The following is an 18,042-nucleotide window of genomic DNA, read 5'->3' on the forward strand; positions in this document are numbered from 1 at the left end:
GTATTTCTTGGACTGTACAACAAAACAAACTTCTTACGGTGTACGGGGTACTCGAGAAGCTCCTGCCTTATATAGTACGATTTTGGCTGACAAATAGAGCGCGGTGGTCCTGCTTTCCATAAATTGATGGTCCTGAGGTGAGAAATTTGCAGTCCTTCTGAATCCTGCTTGGCAATGCTCAGCAGCACTCCACACAGTGGCGAGACGTAATTTGAGCTCTCTGAAGCATGCTCACACCACTCAAGAAGCTTTCTTTCAGTCCAATAACAAAGAACACTATCCAGAGTCAATGTCATATCCCGTATTCCAGACCTACATCTGACGATGTTCCCACACCTCATCCGGACATCCGGATCCGATGTCCAGACATCTGATTTGACATCCACATCTCTGGATCTGACCTATCTGTCATGTCCAAACTCAAACCTTAAATCAGCGCCCATCCCCTTATGGTAATCACCTGTCTCTGGACTTGCCAACATCCTGATCCGACCCGCGTCTATCTTCCGTGCCTTTTCCCTTTGTACGTTCCTTCTCAAGTTAGACTATACTCATTTTCCGTACCTCATTTCATTTCCGCCTTTATTTTACTATGTTCTCATTTCTGTCTTCGTTTACTATTTTCCTATAGACTAGTGTTAGACGTTTCTACATGCTCCATCCATAGCCTCACATAGCCTCGCACTGCACTGACTGATTCTCTGTTATGTCCTTTGTAGTATATAAACCCTGTAAAGTCTCTATACTTCCTCAGTCTGAATATTACACATATTAGTCCTCGCACTAGCCTTCACCCTAAGTCCTCGTAACAGTTCTAGTCCTCCAACTTAGTCATTATCCATCTCAGGCCTAGGGAGGAATTCTCTAGGCCAGAGCTCTGATCCTCTGATCCTCCGCTCATCCACTCATCCGATCCTCCATTCCTCCGAGTTTCCGGAAGTTCCTCCGGAACTTTCCCGCGGTCCTCTGGACCTATTCTGCTTCGGACTTTGTCCTTGCAGCCTTTCCTCTGTTTCCTTCTACTCAGGACTCGTCCTGAGTAGCCATTACACATATCTCTGTCAGGATGAAACTCCATCGTAATTTCCGGAAGCTCCTCCGGAACTTTCCCGCACTCATCCAGAAGTTTCTCACACTCGTCTGGAAAGTCCTTCCGAAGTTTCCCATGCTTCTCTGGAAGTCCTTCGGACTTCACTGGACTTTCTCCGGACTTCATTCTGAAGTTAAGGGCACATACTCGGGTAAGGGGTGCAGCGCACAAGCTGAAGCCAAGCCCCTTGGAATCAGTCCTACCCTTTGTGCATGGTCTTAACAGTCAAGACTTATCCTCAAGTGCTACAATGAAGTTCGTCTCACTCACCACTATGATTATGTCTGCCAGTTTTGGTGGGCCATGTGTCCAGACTGGTGACCATACCCATATTTTGATCTTAGACTGCATACTTGCAGAAAAGTATGAATGCAGACGACTCGCAGGTTATAACAGGAACATGCCATTTTTTTTCCACTGGACACTTGCAATTGTATTGAATGCTGTGCTGTTGTCGATGGAGGTGTAGGTCCCAACAGGTGGTTCACTCGCAAAGAGGAAAGAAAGGGTGAGCCCTCTTCTTGCTTGCCGTGTTAATAATGTCATAGTGATACACTACCGTGACAGCTGACCCTGTAACTAGAACTGGCTGGTGCTGAGGTAATAGCCTAGGTTGGAAGTTTGGGGTACAGAAATATCTTGTTGAGGCTCAAGAACGCATTCAAATAAATGTGTGACTTCACGTCTAGCTGCGATACATCAATCCCACATGAGAGTGCAGATATGGGCAACCTGAAAATCTCACCAAATGACATCGTTACTGCCATCTTCATCGATTGCTTTGGCTTCTCCCCATATATACATTCGACCATCTATCATTGCTAGTACAATAGTAATGACACACCAGGTTTACTGATTCGTTGAGAACACTGAGTTGTGAGGGCGCTTCAGTACCTTGAGAGACGGGTCAACCGTCGGCCGGATCGTTGATGAACTCTGTCGACAAAACCGCTTTTCCAATACAAGCACAGGAAATTTACAGTTTTAAAGGGCTGTCCCTTGGTAGCATGATCCGGCAAAACGTCTTTGCACGAGATGAGATGACGAACGGACTGGAGACCAACACTTACTTACCTTATGAAACGCCTCAAAGCGTTCTCCGAAAATGCATTCTTGCACAAGGTGAGACGACAAAGTGGCGTAAGATCGACAGTAACTGATATCTTCGACGTTTGTTCTTCGGGTGACTTCCAACAAAACTTGCTTAGGTAGTGCGCGGTCCGAAATCCCCTCGTCCTCAATTCGATATATTTGCTATCGCTGAAGGTGGGGAAAACACGTTTTATTGATGGAAGAGCCGTGAAGGTACGGTTTCAGGGATGAGCGTACCACTGTCCCAGGCCTGCAACAATAGCCACGGCGTATGAGTACTGTCAAGGATGAATAAAAACATATCAGAAACCTCCGTTCTTGAAAATGAATGTTCACCTCTAGCGTTCTGACGTCTGTACGGTCACGAACAGAAGCCATAACTTCGGCAGCGATGGTCTCGTGATTAGATGTGATCAATTCATACTCGCCCTAGTACTTCTGCGCTAGAAAAAGCGCTGTCCTGGCCAATCATTAATCAACCCCAACACTCGTGAGTCAGACTCAAATTTGATTGAATAGTTTGGTTTCTCCAGGAGACTCGTCGAGCGAATTGTGCCTCGGATCCATCATGCTCTGCTCTCACATGCAGACAAACAAGGCCTGTCTGTTGAACTGGCGATGCCAGTAAAACTGTATCAGCTAGTCTTTTACAGCGAGTAACACATCTTAAACTCCGTTTGCCTTGATCTCATGCCTAGTCTTCAGTACGCCTCCGTTCGACTTCTAAGACAAATTTATGCAGGCTGGAATTGGAGTCCACGAAACGACGCGAGTGGCGGTCTTAACTTAAGACCAACTTATACGCGCTTGATACAAACAAATGCAAACAAAACATAAGCGCCAAAACATAAAAACTGGCTTCTCTCCAATTTGCTAGACCAGCAGCCACGGCGAGGATCCATGACGTTCTCACCTGTTCGTATCACGAACGTCCCTTCCATCAAAAATGCACCGTTACTTGGTCTAGCAGAAGGCAACGGTTACTTCTCAAATGTTCAACTCGCCGCGCTCGTCGTCGTCATACCATGGGTCATCAAACGCATCCTTCCCTTTGTAAACCGTGGCGGTCTCAAGACATATATCTTCATTCTCGTCATCACAGGTATCCCAATCACCGTCGGTTATTGGGCCGTAGCGAGCATTTACGGCCGTCGTAAAAACGTCAAAGTTCTTATGCCTGGTAAAGACCTCGAAGACTACATCACTATCAACGACCCGGAGCTGAAGGAAAAATACCACGGCAACACAAAAATCCCAATGCAGGTCTTCCACGACGCGTACTTTGAGGGCAAGATTGACTTTAACGGTAATATTTATCTTTTACGTGTCTGCTATGATGCTCACAAACGTGCACAGGCGACGTGTTGGACATCTTGGAAGACCGTCACGATTGGGCAAAAATGGTCATGACGCCTGGACTTTTCAAATACGTCTTCACGAATCTCCTTCCAGAGGTCATCGTTCACTCCCAATCTCAAGACGAAGAACAGGTTCGCGACCACTACGACAGTAAGTTTTCCTCTACTTTTTCAATCACTCTACTCACTCCAACCATGCAGGAGGCGATGACTTTTACTCATGGTACGTACCCTCCTCAACTCAACGATATTCTTTCTAATACCCCACAGGTTCCTCGGTCCACGCATGATCTACACCTCCGGCGTCATCACGGATGCCAACAAAGACGCATCCCTCGAAGAACTTCAAGACAACAAACTCCGCCTCGTATGTTCCAAACTGAACCTGAAACCTGATGACCGTCTCCTCGACGTCGGTTGCGGCTGGGGTACACTCGCAGCCTACGCGGCAAAAAACTACAAATGCGACGTCACAGGTATCACCCTCGGCAAAAACCAGACCAAGTTCGGTAATGAACGCATCAAGACCAACGGTGTTACCCCCGACAAGGCTCGTATCCTATGCATGGACTATAGGGATATCCCAGGCGGCCCAGGGCACTTTACGAAGATAGTCTCTCTTGAGATGGCAGAGGTAAGCACTACGTACTCTTAATATCTTCACGTCTAACGTTCAATAGCACGTCGGAATTAGGCGGTACGGTTCATTTATGCGTCAAATGTACGACCTCCTCGAAGACGACGGCATCTTCGTCCTCCAAGTCGCCGGTATCCGTCCTTCGTGGCAGTACGAGGACCTCATCTGGTAGGTGTAGTTGTCGTCTGGCATATCATACGCTAACACCACGCAGGGGTCTCTTCATGAATAAATACATCTTCCCTGGCGCGGACGCTTCTTGCTCTCTCGGCTGGGTCATCAACCAAGTCGAAGCCGCCGGGTTTGAAGTGAAGAATATTGATGTTTTGGGCGTACATTATAGCGCTACTATCTGGAGGTGGTATTTGAACTGGGTTAGCAACCGCAAGGAGGTGTGTCCGTTTTTCCCCTTTCGCTCTTGACCTGCCCATCCTCTCTCTACCCGCGCGATGCTGACGTGACGTGTCCTAGGTCGTAGACAAATACGGTGAACGCTGGTACCGAATCTGGGTCTTCTTCCTCGCCTACAGCACCATCATTTCCCGCCAAGGTAGTGCCAGTGTCTTCCAACTCACCTTGCACAAGAACCTCAATGCCTACCACCGGGTTCTGGGCGTTGAGAATCACTGGAGTTTGCAGGTGCGCGATGGGAGGGATGCTGAGGTTAGGTGAGTTTTTTCTGGGTTGGATATGCTTTGTTGAACTAGACTGACGTGCGCATCGGAAGCTTGGTGGAGTGATTACACCTGAAAATTACATATGCATATACGCACGGACGATGCGCAAGGCGCTATATACCACTTGCTTGAATTAATGTGTTGGTCGTAGAATATACCGACTTATTTGGAGCCTCGGCGTGATGCGCGTTTGCTGTTCCCTCCTTTGTGGATATTTGCATGCTACGCTGCACAATACTGTTCAGAATATAGGCGCATACATGAAATGAATGACGCCGCGATTAAGGTGCTAGTGTTGCGTCACATTTATTTGCCTACGGTCACAAGGTTGGCACCGTGTAAGTAATTTGCATGACTCCCATGTAGCTGAGCTCCACCTGCACTCTCCACCGCCAGTGGCAGAAGTCTCCATCAATGGCAATTGCCGACAGTAGGTGGAACATCGATGCACCAGTACCGTATGAGTATTGTGTAATAGCTCAGATAATCTTTGCCATCATCCAAGTACTTTCCCGCCGTTCTGTTGACGATTGTAGACGATACTCGTTCGTATGTTACCAACTCCGGAGGGGCCGGGAGGATTAGCGCTCCGGAGCTTCTTTACCTTTTCTAGTTCTTATGCATCACCTTCTACACCATATGTCGCTCTCACCGGTACTGATGCTCACCGGCAGCTTCTTTTGTCTCGGACTTCCTACTTATATTCTCTCTTCAACATAGTTTCACCTCAGCGTCGTTATCACGTCTCGCTAAGATCTTGTGCTACATTCCATTAGTAGGGCTGCCCTCTACACTAGCGGTTCCCGCACCTGTGGCGAAAAAGGAAATCCCCTTCGGACGTTATTTAACAGCAATATCAAAAACAACAAATTTGAAACGTTGATATATGGTGCGCACAGGTGAGTCCAGTCATCACTCCAACTGCAGAATTGAGCCGAGGGCTGACAGGGATTGTCGGCTTTTTCAAATTGGTTTTGCCGTAGAAATGTGTATGACACGTAGTGGAAGTAGTATGAAGGGCCGATAGTGTTTGAAAAACTCGTACGAGTTACAGGAAGTCTCCCTGGTGTTCTGTTGGTTTACTTTTTCATTACACTGCGCGGTACCGAAATTTCATGAATCTCATTAGAATCGCATACAACTATGAGATTGATTATTACGAACTGGTCAATTCAAGTTAATGTAAGGAATTTCTTGTAACGAATGGAATCTACTCACTGATGCTGCCCAGCTGCCTGCAGGACAAGATTGCTACTCCCGTCGGCCTGCTTCCACTCTACATCCTGCTCAGCATGAATACGTACCCACCTTACTCGGACACAATTCATCCCCATCCTGGAATGCGCCGTCGCTCTGATAACCGCAAGCGTGTCAGACGAAAATAATGAGCTGTACAGCATCTAACAAGCACGTACCGAATACTCGCAGGTCACCTTAATGCCCAGCTTAGTATTAGTGTAGCTGCAGGCTCATCAGTCAGTTTGGTTGACAAAGATTGTCAGGGTATGACGTACGAGCAAAGTGTGTACCCGCTGGTCTCAACGGTGCTGTTGGCTAGCGTGTAGACCGCCACACCTTCGATGTCCACGGTATCTTGGCACATTGCACATGTCCCGTTGGCGTTGGCACCAGCGAAGAAGGCGAACAGCGCAAGGACGGCGAAGCGGGAAGTGAACATAATGGGACTTGTTGCAGTGAAGGACGTCAAGCCATAACATGCAGGTATCTTATAGGCTGGAATTACTGGGGCCGTCGCAATTTGCGAGACTTCCGCTTCGCCTTAGCTTCAGGCGCACACGTAACCTCAAGGCAGAAGGCCTAAGGTTAAAGTTCTGTACTTGAGCGAAAAGAATCAGAACCCTCCAAACTAAAGAATTGTGGAGTCACTCTCACAAAATAGAGGTCGCAAGAGTAACATCGAGGGCTAGATGCCGTCCTATGCCATATACTATGTAGCACGAAAAATGTTAAACAGTGCGGGAAAGGGATCGACTTTTTAGCCAGTGGGGCTCGGGCTTCCTGTCGTGTGCCAGTGCTATGCAGACTCTTGAATAGAAGGAAGACAGTTGTTCCTTCCATGAACTTGAGCACTTGAACTTGAGCTTGAGCTTTGTGGGGTACGTCAGTCAATCAAACTCATTTCATCGATGACAAAGTATTAATGTACTAAGAAGCAGTCGAAACGTTAACGTTGCATCGACATTAATACTTACGTAAAATATGGGCGAAGTATCAAAACATACCACAATACCACCGTGATGATACAATCTCCCATTTACAAACATTTACATGGAGGTTCTAGTCATTATAACGACATTCTCCTCAGAAATATCAGCACGTACTTATGGCAGCTCTCGTACGTGAGATAATTGGGTTCTGAAACCAATTATCAGTTTGACAGCTATCCAACAACCGTGTTCTCGAACATGAGTCCGCACGAATCTACATAACTTGAACAGCTAGTAAAGTTTGCAATCTTTGATTCTAGTCCACTAAGCTGCTACTGAGTGATCACCAATTGTAGCGTGAGCTCGTCATTTAAATGTAATTATCTTTTTTCTGCTGAAGTTTCTCGTAGGCTAGCACCTCTTACTTCGCACTCGGTGCCCTACAGCTGTCATTCTTATAATTATTGATAAGCACAATCATATATTTGCTGCTCGTAAATATATCTTTTCACTCACGTACAGCAACAGCGAAAGCGGACAGCGGCCTACCCTGAGCGCTGAGCGCTAGCCTGAGCTCCCCTTATCATAGTACGGTATCATGACATCATTGTATATGGCAACTTGAGACTGTCTCTTCATGTAGATTCTAGGACACATTCAAGCTCAATATCGGGTACTATGTCCGAGTCCTTTCCCCCAATCTCGCTGTATCGTTTGACTCGTTTCTGCTCAGTCTGCACAGCCCATGTTGTGGCTAATGATGTCCCCACAAGCCTATGATGGGCCTCGGCTCGAGTTATGCATGCAATATATTCTATCGGTTGCTATTTGGATCCACGGGCCACGGCCGTTGAACAATTTGTGACAGTGTGGAGTGTTACAAGTGTTCACGTGTCAGGAAACCGGATACACGGACTCGGCGAGTTGGGACTTTCACCTCGAGCGAGACCTGCACTCATATAATGACATTAATGTAGCCTGGTAGAGAGCGATCCCTCCTCGTTTTCTGTCCACCAGGCCTCAATTATTGCACAAACAATAGCGAATGAATACAGGAGGAGAGCCAAGTATCACATCCAACATCTTCATCCATTCATATGTCCACCGACGTCAAGGAGAATCATGCAAGTCCCTGTGCTACACGTGTTCTACACTGGCAAGCTCGACCACCTTCGGTACAGTGCCTAGCGGATATGCCATCGGGTGTGACGATAGTTGTGAAAAACGACAGCTATACCTCACCCGATAGGCATACATTTAGACTGGCGAAGTCATACTTTTCGCACAGCCCCATTTATTATCCTTTGGGGATGCTAGTCAAGTGGCGGTGATGTGTAACTTGGGGGCAGTTTCGCAGTTATTGTTTGTGGGTGTTTTGGTGAAGGTATGGTGGCGCACGACATCTGCTGCCATGAGGGTGGAATAAGTGAGATGGAGATGTTCGAGGTGTTATGCTACCTGATGCCAGAAGCTACTATGCCCTACGCATGTGCTTCAACCTCCCCTGGACCTCATGAGTGAACTCAGAGATATGCATGTGTGTGTCACTTTTAGTTTCTATTATGTCACCATTCGTTCTCTCAAATAGTGAATGGACATACTCGCCCAAGTTTGAATTTGAGACGCTGACTGACAGGCCTGGAGGAGCACTCATTATCTCAAGATGCCCGAAGCAATTGATTGTCACCAACTGGTCCAGGCAAAACACGTAGTATGAAGAGAACTCTTGACGCAGACAAAATCTACTGATATACCCAACTTTCTGCAGACCAATGTTGCTCCTCTCGTCGAGCTCATTCCACATCACATCCTGCTTAGCATCCATACCCATCCATCCTTGACCATTCTGGACACAGTGAATCTCCATCCTCCAACAAACCGACATTCTGATGACCACCGGCATGTCAAGCGAGAACAATGAGCTGCACAACATCCAGAAATCACGTACCATATACTCGCAGTTCACCTCGTCGCCCTCCTTATCCACGTAGCTGCCCGACCGTTCGTCACCCCGGTTCTCGATGAAAATGTGAGTGACTTACCTGCACTCCGTGAATCCGTTTTCAGACTTCACGTAGGTGCTGACTAGCTCGTAAGCCGCTACACCACGGTCATACAACGTTTCTTGGCATGTTGCGCATCCCGCGTTGGCACCAGCGAGGAGGGTGAGCACGGCAAGAATGGTGAAGCGTGAAGTGAACATCATGGAGCTTGTTGCAGTGAGCAATGCAAGGTCATAGCGTGCATGCAGGTATTTTATAGGCAGATGGCCTCACGATTTGCAAGATTTTCGCTTCGCTTCAGGCTGTTATATGTTACTCGTTTCGCTTCTACAGAAAAAAAGTTGAGTTGGTCGGCACAAGTCAAACCTGTTCTGAACAAGCTAAAATGCATTTGGTCTAGCTCGATTGGACTAGTACTGTCACGCCGGTTCGCAGGAGCAAAAGGGGTTTCCGGTACCCTGTTATCACTCGGACGTTACTCGGCTCCATCAAACCCTGAGGAAACAAGGTACGGACATCCCTCACATAATTCACAAGGAAAGGACCCCAGACCGACCTATGACGTTCGGTTCAGTTTATTTGTGATGGCATCACCCAGTTGTATATAACCCTATGTAACTGCAGGAAAGACAGCACCGGTGACCTGTTTACGACAGTAGGTCGACACCTACAGTTGGATCACTGGAATCATCACCTCGGCTAGGTGTTAAACGAGTGACCTTCTCAGGTCGCTCATCATCGGTCACCGCTGCCTGCACGGATGAAACGGGTACATTGGTACATTTCCTTTTCCTTTCTGACTTCGCCTTTTCCCTCGTCGTCAGCTTACTGAACTCATCTTGTAAATGTGCCTTCAGCTTAGGCATGCTCTCCAGGGCACGGTCGCACTGCCAGCAACTAAGGTCGCCGTCCTTTAATAGCGACTGATACTGGCTGGCATCGAGCTTAATCATCTACAAGATTCTGTCATTAATGTGGAATGAGGTGTTCTTTGCTGCGAAACGTACTCTTTGATAATACGAAGGCACGGCATCGAACCACGAAAGAACATCTTTCAAATGCAGAAAGAATCCCAAGCTAGGATGAAACGAGTTGTAGTGCTTCTTCGACTTCATCTTTGGAGAATACAAGTCTGCAGAAAGCACATGCAAATGGAGGTGTCTGAAACGATGCCATAATGATGGGAATGAACTCAATGGAACAATAACATAGTATGATAGACAAACACTTACTCCATGCTCGAAATCGGGTGAAACCCCATCCAAATTTCCCACTTGAAGAGTGAGACATCGTTGGGGATTGGAATGGAGGCGCAGCACCATTTGGTCTTGGAGGGCCGCTGGGCCTCTGCTGCCCTGGTAGTAGCTGCGAGAAGTTTCCTGGTTGACCTGGAGGGTTGGTAGGTGTACACTAAGATTAGTAGCAGACTAGTAGTTGAGAAAATAAAATGTAACAAAGAAGTGGCGAGGGAAGTGGAGGTAGTGCCATTTAAAAAGTCGCTACTCTGCTAGGCTTGTGCAGAGACACCTTGTCGACATCTGGGCTATATGGGAGAAGGGAGCTGAGTATTACGCCTGTGGAGTGAGATACTAGGGAGGGATGGAAGAATGGAGTCGGTATGAACGAGCTTGAGCGGATTATCTAGAAAGACTTGTAATGGAGTTATTTTGAAGCAAAGAGATGAGCGGATTATCTGGAAAGACTTGATGACAGCATTAATGGAGTTTACTTTGGTTATTTTGAAGCGAAGAGTTGAGCGGATTATCTAGAAAGACTTGACGACAGTATTAATGGAGTTTACTTTGGTTATTTCGAGGCAGAGAGATGAGCGGATTATCTAGAAAGACTTACGACAGCATTAATGGAGTTTACTTTGGTTAATTTGAAGCGAAGAGTTGAGCGGATTATCTAGAAAGACTTGACAGCATTAATGGAGTTTACTTTGGTTATTTCGAAGCAAAGAGTATCGAAGTGTCAGGGATATCATGACTGGGTATAGATAGTCCTGGTAAATAGCATATGAAGGTGTATAGATAGTCCTGGTAAATAGCGTATGAAAGTGTATAGGTTAGCGCCATCATCGAGACGGGGGAGGGAAATAATCAATGATACCAGCTCCAGGTGTGAGGGCGTACTCAAGGTCACTAACATAGCTGTTAGAATAGGCTGATCGTTGTCGGGGACAATTATTGCGTGCAGAACGTTGCCTCCATGGACACAGCTCCAGAACACCTTTGACATCTGGTCGAAGAGCATCGAAAAGTGAGTAGGATGGTACTGGTGTGAAGGGTAGGATTCTTCTGGGTGCTGGTTGCTGTGACAGCACATGCATAGTGTCATCATGTGGATGTTGAGTGACACAACGGCGCTGTGAAAGGGCTAAGATGCTGTCAAAACAATGGGTAAATGACATAGACGAAGATTACCTTGACGAGTGATGCTTCTTGAGGCTCGGTAGGCATGAGTAGCATCACGATCATGAGTGCCGATGCCCAATGATGCATGAACGTCGATGCTCTGTGCTGCTTGGTCGTCGAAGGCTCGGCCTCTCATGATACCTCCGAGAAGCGTTAAGTGCACCCCATCACGGTTGATGTTGCGGTGGGCCTGCTCGTTGCCATTTGTGGTGGTTGGGCATGCACACCAAATATCTTCAGGTATGAAGCTCGCAGGACGGTATAGCGCGGGCAATGCGAACTTGTTAGTCTGAAGTTTTTCCTTAAGCCATGCTTCAGCTTTTCGGCCGCCACCTCTGATGACACTGAGTGTCCTCTGAAAATTGGGATGTGCATCCGATGAAGATAGACTCAGCATGGCATTATATACCTCCTTCGACACCTGTGATTGAAGCGGCCGCAAGTTCCTCTTGAAATGGACAACGCACAAACGGTAGAACCGGCGAAGGTGATCGTAGGGAGTCAGATCGCATAACTTGCGATGCGGTTCGTAAATGCATGGAGTCTTGATGTTTTTGCTAAGCTCTGAGCAAAACATTCCAAGTCCTACCATAAAACACATCAGCCTTGCTTGTAAGCTGAGGAAAGGAAAAAATATGTACCGAGACCCTGACCCATATGAGCATCTGCCACTACTGACTCATAGCCACTACCATGGATGTGTTTGAAAGATACCGGTGTTCCTGTGTCCTCGCTGGCGATTGAAAAGATTCGGCGGAAAAGAACCAAGTGTGCCTGCGCAGATTGTGAATTTATGAATGCTCGTGCACCCGTAAGAGCTATACTTAGTATCAGTATTGATGAATTCAAGTGACGTGAACATAAACTTACATCGCATGTGGTTGTTGTCCCATGCTTCAATCTCAAATTCTTGCCAGCCGTGCAAGCGCTTGAATGACGTGTCAATCGACACACGGCGTGCGAGCAGTAGATGGCGCGACATCAAGGGACTCATACAAACAATGAGACGGTGTAGAGACTCATGCCTCTCATGGTGTGATATGGCACTTTTCACTAGAGAGTTCATTGCACGAACTTGCAGCATCACTCTGTGTGCTATCTGCAGCTTTCCCGCGCAAGGCGCAGCATGCGCGCACCTTTCCCGCACTTTACGATGTATACGCGCGCGCGCTTTCCCGCGCTTGATCGCCCTATAGCGCCAGCCTTCCGGAAGCATCCATCCACTGTCCACCAAGCTCTCTAGTGCGTGTATTTCCATTTCCCTTATTTACATATCATCCCACCTTTATTTATATCATGGACCCTTACTTACATATAGCTTTACATACCTTACTCGGTAGCGCTTCGGCTCCGCGTGACAGCGCTTAGGCGCCGTATATAAGCGCCAGCATTACATACTATTAAAAACTTTCGAACTTAGACTCTACCTCCCATTCACCCACTTACTACCTAGCAGAGTATAGTTGCAATCAATTCCTTGGTACCTCGCACTCGCATCTCTTGTCTTGCATCATATCACCACTTAAGCAAACTCACACTTACTCTCACTTGTTTCCGCTCACGCGCGCGTGCACTTCCCGTGCCTCGCGCGTACCTTCGCTTTCCCGCTCCTTGCACGCACCTGCGCGCTTTCCCGCGCTTCGCATTGGCCGACCAGTAGCGCCTTCAGCGCCTACTACCAGATCCTTGCTGCACTCGCTTCCCCTTTTGGGTCGAACGCACTTGTCGTCTCAAGTATAGCAGACTAGGCAACGCGCGACCTCACATTGGATACTTGTCATGACGGAATTTATACATGAGACGGTGCACATGATCGAGATTCGCTAGAGATGGGTGAAGGTCGGCAAGAGTTGGACTGTGGTCCAGTGTCCAACCCAAAGCCGTACGTAGCCCCCACATGAATCCAGAGTCGCATAGAATACGTCTAGGAGTTGCATCGGCAAGCTCCCAATCCATATCCATTAGCAACGACCTGAACAAATCAATGAGCGGAGGTGGTGTTTTGATTGGAGCAGGTGGTGGGTGAGAGTGTGGGTTGCGACACACAATAGCGATGCGGGGTACAGCGACGAGGTTGACAGGGACAAAGATATTGAATTTTGACTGGCAGTCGTGCTCCCATTTAAGGAGACGACCACGTTCCAACATGCCAGCTGCGTTCCTGTGCCAACGAGCTGCACAAACACGACATCAGCTGAGAGACAGGGAGTTTGAAAAAAATGACTCACCACATGTTTGCTTGTGCTCGACTGGCGAAGCAACAAAATCGCAAGGCACCAGGGGTCCATAACCACAATGTTCTGCATGTTCTTCATGAATAATAATTGCTGCGATGTCGTGAGCGAGCAATGCTTGAAGATAGTTGATATTGAATTCTTGAAGGTTCCAAAGGATGAGATGTGCCCGGTCAGCACGTGAACGATGTTCACATCTACAGCCACGGTGATTGGATTAGCAAATATTAGAATGATGGTGACAATATACTCACTGGATGAATTGTTGATTGTATTTATCAGTGCGCATGATAAGGTTGCCCGAACAAGATGTTGGAGAGCGTGAGGATACGGCGGTGGGAGTCACAAGAGCACGTTCGTAGTCATTGGGGTCGATGTTTGAGTCATTCTTGAAGTTGAAATCTGTGAACTCAGTGCTGGTACAGAAACTACAGCCATGTACCTTAAGTGCACAGAAAAATGCAAATGTCTTGGTGAAAACTTCACGTTCTGCTGAATCATCAGCGGGAGAAAATGCTCTTGTAGGAGTGATAAGTTCGCTGATGTGTGCCCGGTGGGTGTATGAATGGGTGGCATTGATGAATGTGTCAGTATTGGAGGAACATGCCTTCAGGCCCTTACCTAAGCACATCACTAAGCGTCACTGACATGATTCATGCATAGATTGACGAAACTTACAAGACGTCGAAATCCTGTTGCACTTAACTGGTTTGCCATCAGTGCTATCTCGAAGCAAATGGCAGAGAACGTTCTTCCGGCCTCCATGTCCGTCACCAAATGAGTACTGGAATGAAGCTTTAGGATTGTCAAACTCGTGAGTAATGTAGTTCGCAGATATCGAGAAAATGTGCGTGATTGCTTGTCCCATGACTGATCCAGTTTCAGGATACTCCACGATTGCCCCGAGAGGATGTTTGACTATGGCATTGACAGTCGTCTGCCGGTTGACACGGTGAGCATTTCGTGAGATTTCGTCTGCAGTGAACTGACGCGCAGGCGGTGGAATGTAGTTGGAAGCTTGAACGATTGGGGAGGGCTCAGTGCTGGGTAACACGGCGACGGATGATGCAGCAGGAGACGTGTTCGAAGTTGTAGGGGTCAAGGATCGGGTGCTAGTAGTTGGTGAGTAATCGAGATCAGACGCTGACAATCCAGCATCGCTAAGGATGGATTGGGCACGTTGGACAGCAAGACATTGATGTTCTGAGAGATCCATTGGGGCACATCTGGTGGCATGGTTGAAGGTATATATCACTCTCGTACTCTATGTGTCTTCACCGTTCAGGGGGAACTTCTGTTTTAGGTCTCGATGTGTAAACTGTTTGTCACGCAATTCAACTTTCTGATTTTCTCCACCACTCACAGAGCGCTTAGCAGGCTCGTTTTCACTTGGCGACTCTATGAACACACCCTCAAGCCATCAGAAAATTCGTTTTGATGAGTTTAAACAGACTGATCAGCTGGGGCCATTTTCAAACAAGGTTTCCCCCAAACTACTGCAACAGCCTAAAACTCATTCTAGGTTCATCCATCGAATTCCATGGCCATTCGATTGGACAACGTCCTCGCTTGACAAATGTCCATTGGAAGTGAAGAGTGTCAGACGAGAGAAAAAGGTAAAGTACCATTGAATTATATTTTCCGCCTCTTCTCACTTCAATATACAAGCAATAAAGCAGGACGGCGACCTCAACGTGGACGTGGACCAAGAGACCAGCGGCTTCAGCTGGGGCACATTATAAAAGGTGCGTGAGTTTTACTTCTGCTTGTCATCTCATTTTTCAACCATCTATCATGCCAGCTTCTGATTCCATGTTTCTGCTTTGCCGTCGCTACCAACGAAGCAGCACGGAGCTCGTCATCTACTCACGCGATGTGAAACAGTGCGTCGAAATAGCTTAGTGCGTCTGATTTATCCTATCCAGATATCATGCTAACATTTCGTTCATTTCAGTCCAGTCTCCCGCACAACTAGAACTCGTGTAATGCCCGCAGGCATTGCCCAATTTTTGCGACGTAGGTGCACTTCTTGGGAATGCTTCTGCGGTGCCGTGGAGGAGCGCGCAACTCCTGTTTGTTTTGTATCGACAATGAATGGATTTACGAAAGCTGTGTGTTATTTCCGCAATAACAAGTGCGGTTTTTCAAGTAAGTCTTTGAACTTTTTGACAACCTCTATCTCTACCTTACTCAGTTCATAGTCAATCTCAATGAGACGTGTCACACTGCGCACCATATTTCAACCTACGAGGATTGGCCTGTGTTTCAAGCTGCCGCCAACACTGCCGCTCTCGTAACTAGGTTTGAACTTCGACAGCTGAATTCACCTCTCCATCATTCAGAAATCGCGCCATACTTTGTGGACTATCTTGGTGCCCATCGGTCCATTCATCCTTCACAAACATGGACTCGTACAGTCTCTGCCATTCCTGCTCGCACTAATAATAACAGGCGTCGTCATTCTGGTGTGTTTTTTTTTCATTTTCATTCGTCTTTCATTAACTCACATGAATTCATCTACAGCTGTCTTTCCCACTGCAAGAGATCAGTTGCTCGGCCATGCACATCGCCCAGTGCAACACCCAATGCAACATGTTGAGCCTGATGCTCTCGTAGTCCCTCCCGAAGATGTTCCTGACTTACCCATGGTCCAGGAAGGCCCCATCCTGTCTCCGAACAAGCAGGATCACTTGTTTAAGCTTGCAGCTGGTGGGGGTATTCACGAGTTTGATGCTAACTGTCTTTTGGAGAAGTGTGATGGTTGCAGACGCGTATTTATTCCAACTGCACTGAGGTTGCACATCATCGAAGGATGTGGAGAGAGATAGTCTATTGGCACAGACAGCTACAAAATTACAGGACCATGTACATATTCAAGTAGTCTATAAGTACGAAGTTTGTTTGAGTTCTGTCACAGAACTTAAACATACTTCACAAATAACGAGTAAACTTGCAAGGTTTCAAGAGCGAGAGAGAAAAAGGAGCTTGGAGGGACATGAGCGGCGGAAGGGAAGGGAAAAGTTCTGGAGAGGGAAGCATGTCGACGGGTGAAGGAATGCGTTGAGGTTATATACAGCTGGGTGATGCCGTCACAAATAAGCTGAAGCGAACATCACAGTAAGAGTCTGGAATCCTTTCCTTGTGAATTATGTGAGGATGTCCGTACCTTGTTTCCTCAGGGTTTGACGCAGCCGAGTAACGTCTGAGTGATGACAGGGTACCTATAACTCGAGCAAAAGACTTATAATTTTCGCTAGTCAGAAAGAAGTTTAATGCTCACAATGAGCTTACGGCGTTGGAGCGGTGGAAGTTGGAACAGACATACTATTACTAAGTACCCAGTTATCACTCGGACCCTACTCGGTTCTTTCGAGTTTCCCCAAACCCTGCAGGGCCTGCACAGACAAATTCTTGGAGCTCGTACAAGTGAACTCAGATGCTGTACGTGTCACTTCTAGGTTTTTTCTTTATTATTGTTCTCCCAAAAAGTGTTCCCAAGAATGAATACACGGACTCGCCCAAGTTTGAATTTCAGAGACTGGCAGGTCGAGATGAACACCCATTTTTTTGTCTCGCGATGCTCTGACTCAAGACAATTGGTTGTCACAAACTGGTCAATGCAACACAGGCATGAAGAGAATTTTGTAGCAGACTGTTAAGACCATGCACAAAGGGTAGGACTGATTCCAAGGGGCTTGGCTTCAGCTCGTGCGCTGCACCCCTTACCCGAGTATGTGCCCTTAACTTCAGAATGAAGTCCGGAGAAAGTCCAGTGAAGTCCGAAGGACTTCCGGAGGAGCGTGGGAAACTTCAGAAGGACTTTCCGGACGAGTGCGAGAAACTTCTGGATGAGTGCGGGAAAGTTCCGGAGGAACTTCCGGAAATTACGATGGAGTTTCGTCCTGATGGGAATATGTGTAATGGCTACTCAGGACAAGTCCTGAGTAGAAGCAAACAGAGGAAAGGCTGCAAGGACAAAGTCCGAAGCAGAATAGGTCCGGAGGACCGTGGGAAAGTTCCGGAGGAACTTCCGGAAACTCGGAGGAATGGAGGATCGGATGAGTGGAGGAGTGGAGGAGCGGAGCTCCGGCCTAGGGAATTCCTCCCTAGGCCTGAGATGGATAATGACTAAGTCGGAGGACTAGAACTGTTACGAGGACTTAGGGTGAAGGCTAGTGCGAGGACTAATATGTGTATGATATTCAGACTGAGGAAGTACAAAGATTCTACAGAGTTTATATACTACAGAGGACTTAACGGAGAGTCAGTCAGCGCAGTCCGAAGCTATGCGAGGCTGTGGACGGAGGATGTAGAAAAGTCAAACACTAGTCTATCGGAAAATAGTAAATGAAGACGGAGATGAAGA

At 47.3% G+C, this 18,042-nt stretch overlaps 7 protein-coding genes across 7 annotated transcripts; 2 read left to right on the forward strand and 5 right to left on the reverse strand.

The window, feature by feature from the left end:
- Nucleotides 1-3,006: 3,006 nt before the first annotated feature.
- On the forward strand, nucleotides 3,007-5,120 carry HD556DRAFT_1416888 (sphingolipid C9-methyltransferase). The gene is made up of 8 exons (XM_041304352.1): nucleotides 3,007-3,488; nucleotides 3,539-3,691; nucleotides 3,742-3,763; nucleotides 3,811-4,174; nucleotides 4,221-4,345; nucleotides 4,392-4,569; nucleotides 4,649-4,845; nucleotides 4,905-5,120. Exons 1-8 carry the CDS (start codon nucleotides 3,083-3,085, stop codon nucleotides 4,915-4,917), a joined length of 1,458 nt encoding a protein of 485 aa, XP_041153605.1. The 5' UTR covers nucleotides 3,007-3,082; the 3' UTR covers nucleotides 4,918-5,120.
- A 948-nt stretch (nucleotides 5,121-6,068) lies between these two features.
- Nucleotides 6,069-6,532, reverse strand: HD556DRAFT_1449994 (uncharacterized protein; the record flags this gene model as incomplete). The annotated part of the gene is made up of 4 exons (XM_041307697.1): nucleotides 6,069-6,137; nucleotides 6,163-6,207; nucleotides 6,270-6,315; nucleotides 6,369-6,532. 4 exons carry the CDS (start codon nucleotides 6,530-6,532, stop codon nucleotides 6,069-6,071), a joined length of 324 nt encoding a protein of 107 aa, XP_041153606.1.
- Nucleotides 6,533-8,496: 1,964 nt separating this feature from the next.
- Nucleotides 8,497-9,291, reverse strand: HD556DRAFT_1507650 (uncharacterized protein; the record flags this gene model as incomplete). The annotated part of the gene is made up of 3 exons (XM_041309063.1): nucleotides 9,065-9,291; nucleotides 8,971-9,013; nucleotides 8,497-8,868 (listed from the first exon to the last, which is right to left on the reverse strand). The coding sequence occupies exons 1-3, from the start codon at nucleotides 9,226-9,228 to the stop codon at nucleotides 8,497-8,499; spliced, it is 579 nt and encodes a 192-aa protein (XP_041153607.1). The 5' UTR covers nucleotides 9,229-9,291.
- A 453-nt stretch (nucleotides 9,292-9,744) lies between these two features.
- HD556DRAFT_1190742 (uncharacterized protein) lies at nucleotides 9,745-10,304 on the reverse strand (the record flags this gene model as incomplete). The annotated part of the gene is made up of 3 exons (XM_041296166.1): nucleotides 9,745-9,978; nucleotides 10,033-10,186; nucleotides 10,258-10,304. Coding segments are annotated over 3 exons (435 nt in total), but the record flags the coding sequence as incomplete, so codon positions are not given.
- Nucleotides 10,305-11,557: 1,253 nt separating this feature from the next.
- Nucleotides 11,558-11,839, reverse strand: HD556DRAFT_1190625 (uncharacterized protein; the record flags this gene model as incomplete). Its single annotated transcript, XM_041296163.1, has 1 exon — nucleotides 11,558-11,839. A coding segment is annotated over one exon (282 nt), but the record flags the coding sequence as incomplete, so codon positions are not given.
- Nucleotides 11,840-11,908: 69 nt separating this feature from the next.
- HD556DRAFT_1248676 (uncharacterized protein) lies at nucleotides 11,909-14,892 on the reverse strand (the record flags this gene model as incomplete). Its single annotated transcript, XM_041298787.1, has 8 exons — nucleotides 11,909-12,027; nucleotides 12,084-12,260; nucleotides 12,313-12,467; nucleotides 13,060-13,146; nucleotides 13,208-13,595; nucleotides 13,671-13,873; nucleotides 13,931-14,297; nucleotides 14,355-14,892. Coding segments are annotated over 8 exons (2,034 nt in total), but the record flags the coding sequence as incomplete, so codon positions are not given.
- A 578-nt stretch (nucleotides 14,893-15,470) lies between these two features.
- Nucleotides 15,471-16,504, forward strand: HD556DRAFT_1449998 (uncharacterized protein; the record flags this gene model as incomplete). The annotated part of the gene is made up of 4 exons (XM_041307698.1): nucleotides 15,471-15,577; nucleotides 15,631-15,824; nucleotides 15,878-16,141; nucleotides 16,200-16,504. 4 exons carry the CDS (start codon nucleotides 15,471-15,473, stop codon nucleotides 16,502-16,504), a joined length of 870 nt encoding a protein of 289 aa, XP_041153611.1.
- Nucleotides 16,505-18,042: the final 1,538 nt, after the last annotated feature.

This window comes from Suillus plorans (genome assembly GCF_016647745.1).
Source record: "Suillus plorans strain S12 chromosome Unknown HD556scaffold_97, whole genome shotgun sequence".
NCBI classification, from domain to species: domain Eukaryota; kingdom Fungi; phylum Basidiomycota; class Agaricomycetes; order Boletales; family Suillaceae; genus Suillus; species Suillus plorans.